The 3,994-nt window shown below is 40.8% G+C and overlaps 1 protein-coding gene across 3 annotated transcripts in view; it reads right to left on the bottom strand.

The window, feature by feature from the left end:
* LOC107755726 (threonine--tRNA ligase, cytoplasmic) overlaps nt 1-3,994 on the bottom strand; it is a 22,395-nt gene that overhangs the window by 8,401 nt on the left and 10,000 nt on the right. The window contains exons 9-18 of one of the 3 annotated variants that reach the window (XM_016572610.1): nt 3,416-3,562; nt 2,362-2,460; nt 1,900-2,066; nt 1,584-1,746; nt 1,189-1,326; nt 964-1,041; nt 778-878; nt 473-577; nt 309-381; nt 69-213 (exon numbers count right to left, since the gene is read on the bottom strand). The exons of the other annotated variants lie outside the window; for them this stretch is intronic. Coding sequence (XP_016428096.1) covers nt 91-213; nt 309-381; nt 473-577; nt 778-878; nt 964-1,041; nt 1,189-1,326; nt 1,584-1,746; nt 1,900-2,066; nt 2,362-2,460; nt 3,416-3,562 — 1,194 coding nt within the window. The 3' untranslated portion in view covers nt 69-90. Of the gene's footprint in view, nt 1-68; nt 214-308; nt 382-472; nt 578-777; nt 879-963; nt 1,042-1,188; nt 1,327-1,583; nt 1,747-1,899; nt 2,067-2,361; nt 2,461-3,415; nt 3,563-3,994 lie in introns of those variants that run through there. 3 annotated transcript variants of the gene reach the window in all.

The raw sequence follows: 3,994 nt of genomic DNA, 5'->3' as shown, positions 1-3,994 counted from the left end.
GCTATCGGGATGTAAAGAGACTTTAAACCAGCATAACAAAAAAAATTTTTGAACCAAATCACCTACCCTGCCTTTAAACGTTATGCAGGATCACTCACCTAAAATGAAATTGTACTGAGCCAACTGAGCATTCCTGATCTTCTTGTTCAGGGTGCAGCCTGGGTCCAGATCCACATCCGTCATCAACCCTCCCTTGTGGAACTCCTGTTGTACCTGAGATTGACAAGGGATTGTTTTTGATAACAATGTTTGTGCTGGAATCAGAGCTAACAGCTACTAGTGCATGGGAAATAGCGAGCAGAACGTACTCTCTGGGCGTACTCATCACAAGTGGGTCCTACAGGAACCACCATCACCTGACGTGGGGACAGCCACAGTGGCCTGTGGGAAACAAAAGCAGGAGAATTTGGTATGTGCACATATGGTGTGTGACTAAACATCATCATGTGAGAGTCCCCTTCCTAAGCCGTACCACTTTCCCCCATAGTTTTCAGTCAGGATGGCGATCATGCGTTCCACTGAACCCAGAATCGCTCTGTGGATGATCACAGGTCTCTTCTTGTCATCGCCATCATGGCTGAAGAGAGACAAAGTTTGAGTTACAAAGTCAGCAACTTGCACAGTTAAAAATGCAGGAGGAGTGTAGTAATCAAATATAACCACAAAATGTCACTGTTGTGCAGGGAACAGAGATGGCTCTGGATGTTCTCTCAGGTTTTCATATTTTCTTATTATTTTACTCAGGAAAACATGTAATGTTTACTTGAGTAAACATACCTCACAAATGTAAGATTGAAGCGAATAGGCAACTGGAAGTCCAGCTGAATGGTGGCACATTGGTGATACCTGCCAATGGCATCCTTTATCTGAATATCAATCTGAATCACAAAAAAAAAATTTTGAGTGTAAAGTCATTTCCTAAATGTACATATTTCATACTATGCTTTATTTATCCAGTTGCACCTTTGGTCCATAGAAAGCTCCATCACCAGGATTCAGAACCCATTTCTCTCCAAAATCATTCAGGCTGTTCTCCAGTTGCTAAAACAATTAACAAGGGCTTAATGAAGTCAAACTAGACGAGATCTGCATGATTGAATTCTTACCAACCCAAACTTTTGAACAGTACTGTATGTGCATTTATTTGCTTATGTTCTTTTTGTGTTTATGGAAAGTGTCACATTTTACCTTCTCAGCCTGGTCCCACACTTCAGGTTCTCCTAGAAACTTCTCTGGCCTGGTGGAAAGGTTCAATTTGAAGGTGAAGCCAAACACATCATACACTGTACGTAGGAAGTCCAGGCAACCCTTTATCTCAGACTCGATCTGTTAGATAGGAAAATGGGTAAGGAGGTAAGATGAGGAGAATAATGACCCCTTAAATGCAATCATTAATAGGCTTGTGAATCGAACATAGTCCTTTAACACACTGAAAAATATAGGGGTTCCACACCTTTAAACCAACACATTTCCATGGCTTAAAGAGCATAACCCGACACATTTACATGTACAATAGAAATTGTAAAAAGGGAACCCTAAATAGCAAGTCACAAAAAAGCATAATTTATTCCAAAGTAACTTGCCTGGTCCATAGAGCAGAAGATGTGCGCGTCGTCTTGTTGGAAACGTCTGACTCTGGTCAGGCCAGTAAGAGCTCCAGACAACTCATTACGGTGCAAGACCCCAAAATCAGCCAAACGCAGAGGCAGTTCCCTCCAAGAGCGCGGCCGGTGGTCAAACATCAGACTGCCAAATAAGGAACATGTTTACATAAAGAAAAATCTTGCAAAAAATTATTCCCTTTGCTTAACTTTTTGCATTCGGGGATACTGTCAATGCCTGTTACAATTAACAACACCTCAAAACTTCTGTTGCAGTGAATACAGAAAGATTTTGTACCAGTGTCCAGGGCAGTTCATGGGCTTGAGAGCAAAGATCTCCTTCTCCACCTCAAAGGAGAACATGTTTTCGCTGTAGTGCTGCCAGTGTCCTGAGGTTTGCCATAGTTTGCTGTTGTAGATGTTCGGTGAGACCACTTCCTGGAATCCCCTCTTTCTGTATTCACTCTACACAACAAAAGTTAGAACAGTGCAACAAAAATGGTCTGTGAAAATGCATAAATATTCAAGCAGTTGGCTCACAATCATTAATGGGGTCCTTGAAGTGGACCAACCTATCCATTACATGGTCTACTGAACCATGACATCCATAAAATGCAATTTAGCATATCCTAATAGACCTCTGCAAACCCTGCTCCACATCACATCCTTGTTTTGCCAGCTATTGTAATTTTTTAAATGGATGATATTGGCTCTGTAGTAACAGAATGAACTATGAATTCAAAAAGGGTGGGAAACTCACTCTAATAAACTCGATCAGCGTATTATAGATGTAGGCTCCTTTAGGCAGAAAGAAACAGCTACCCGGGCTGAGGTCGTGGAAAAAAAACAAGTCTTGCTCCTGGAAAGACAAAAGCGGGGAGAGAGAGTGTGTGTGTAAAACATTAAAGGTGAGAGAAACAATTATTATACGAGTCAGAAATCTAAACGAGAATACAGGAGGATACAAAGGAAAAGAATGAGAAGTTCAAATGAGCAAGAGAGACAAAAAATAGGACAAATGGCTGATTATGCTCTTGCTTTTGTTGTGACAAAGTGTTCCCTGTGCACCCATCAGCATGCCCATGAACAGATGGCACATTAAGGAGACAGACATCTGCCTTCTTTATGTGCACAGTCCCCGTTCTCTCCCCACCCAGCCCACCTATCAGACCTGTCTTCAGTCACCACAGATTCGAGACTCCCTACAGTGCATCAAATGAGATGCTGGCTGAGTCATTAGCACATCAAAATGTCCACATGTTCTCCAGTGTGAGCAGTTTTGTCCCCCAAATGTTCAGTGGAAAGTGGCTTTTTTGTATTAATTTGCACACTGCTGACTTTTATAATTATTCACTTCCAGTTGTGCGGATGCGCATACATGTTGCTGCTGGATTTGTGATTTAATTACATTACCATTCAAAAGTTGGTGGTCAGTAAGGACTGTAGTGTGTGAAAGACTTTTTGATTAAGACTTTTTTCTTTTTAATTTACGAGTTATTGTAATTTTTTACAATAACTCGTAAATAACTGTGCACCATTAGTATATTTAATTCCTGTCATCAAAGTATTTAAATAAGGTATGATTTACATAATCCATAGACAAGGATTACCACTGAAGCGCATTTTGCGTATTCTTGGGGGCCATTGTATGAATACATTTTCCTGCTACATATTTCATGTACATTTCTGGCTTATCTGTAAACAGTACCTGCATTTACGGTAACATGGTTTATAGTAGAAATCCATTACCTATTTCAGATGAGTGGTGGGCTTTGATCACGTATGCATGTACATTTTCACACATCTGCACATACCCTTCCTAGTTTGCGATGATCCCTGTTCTTGGCTTCTTCCTGGAATTTCTCCCATTCTTTCAGCATCTTAGGATCAGGGAAAGAGATACCATAGATCCTTTGGAGGCTCTCCATGTCAGCTTTGCCCTCCCAATATGTAGAAGAATTCTGTGATGTACATCATATGCATCATTTGGGATTATACATCATGCTGTAGGGATAATATGCCTAATGTACAAATTGGGATAATATGACAGAGGAATGTGGAAGGGAGTTTTAACTGAGAGTTAGTAGCAGGTCATATGGGGTTTGTAAGGTAGCTATCCTTCAATGTAAACAGTCAGCAAAGTTGTTAATCAAAAAAGTGCATGATAAATAAAGATATTGTCTCTCAAAAGAAAGAGTCGACTCAGAATCGCCTTAACGAGTCGTTATATTTTCGAATCTTCTGCCTGTTACCGATCTACGTCACTGGGTAACACATTAGCATAATCCCCGCCTGCCCACGAAATACGAACACTCTCTGTGTCGAGAAGATGCTGTGTTCCACGATACCACAGCAATACAATTCGAACCTTTTGTTGTGCTCGTCATTTTACC

The sequence above is a fragment of the Sinocyclocheilus rhinocerous genome, unplaced genomic scaffold, assembly GCF_001515625.1.
Source record: "Sinocyclocheilus rhinocerous isolate Xijiao unplaced genomic scaffold, SAMN03320098_v1.1 scaffold171, whole genome shotgun sequence".
NCBI lineage: Eukaryota > Metazoa > Chordata > Actinopteri > Cypriniformes > Cyprinidae > Sinocyclocheilus > Sinocyclocheilus rhinocerous.
The sequence above is the reverse complement of the archived record's forward strand: the minus strand, read 5'-3'. Positions and strand labels throughout refer to the sequence as shown.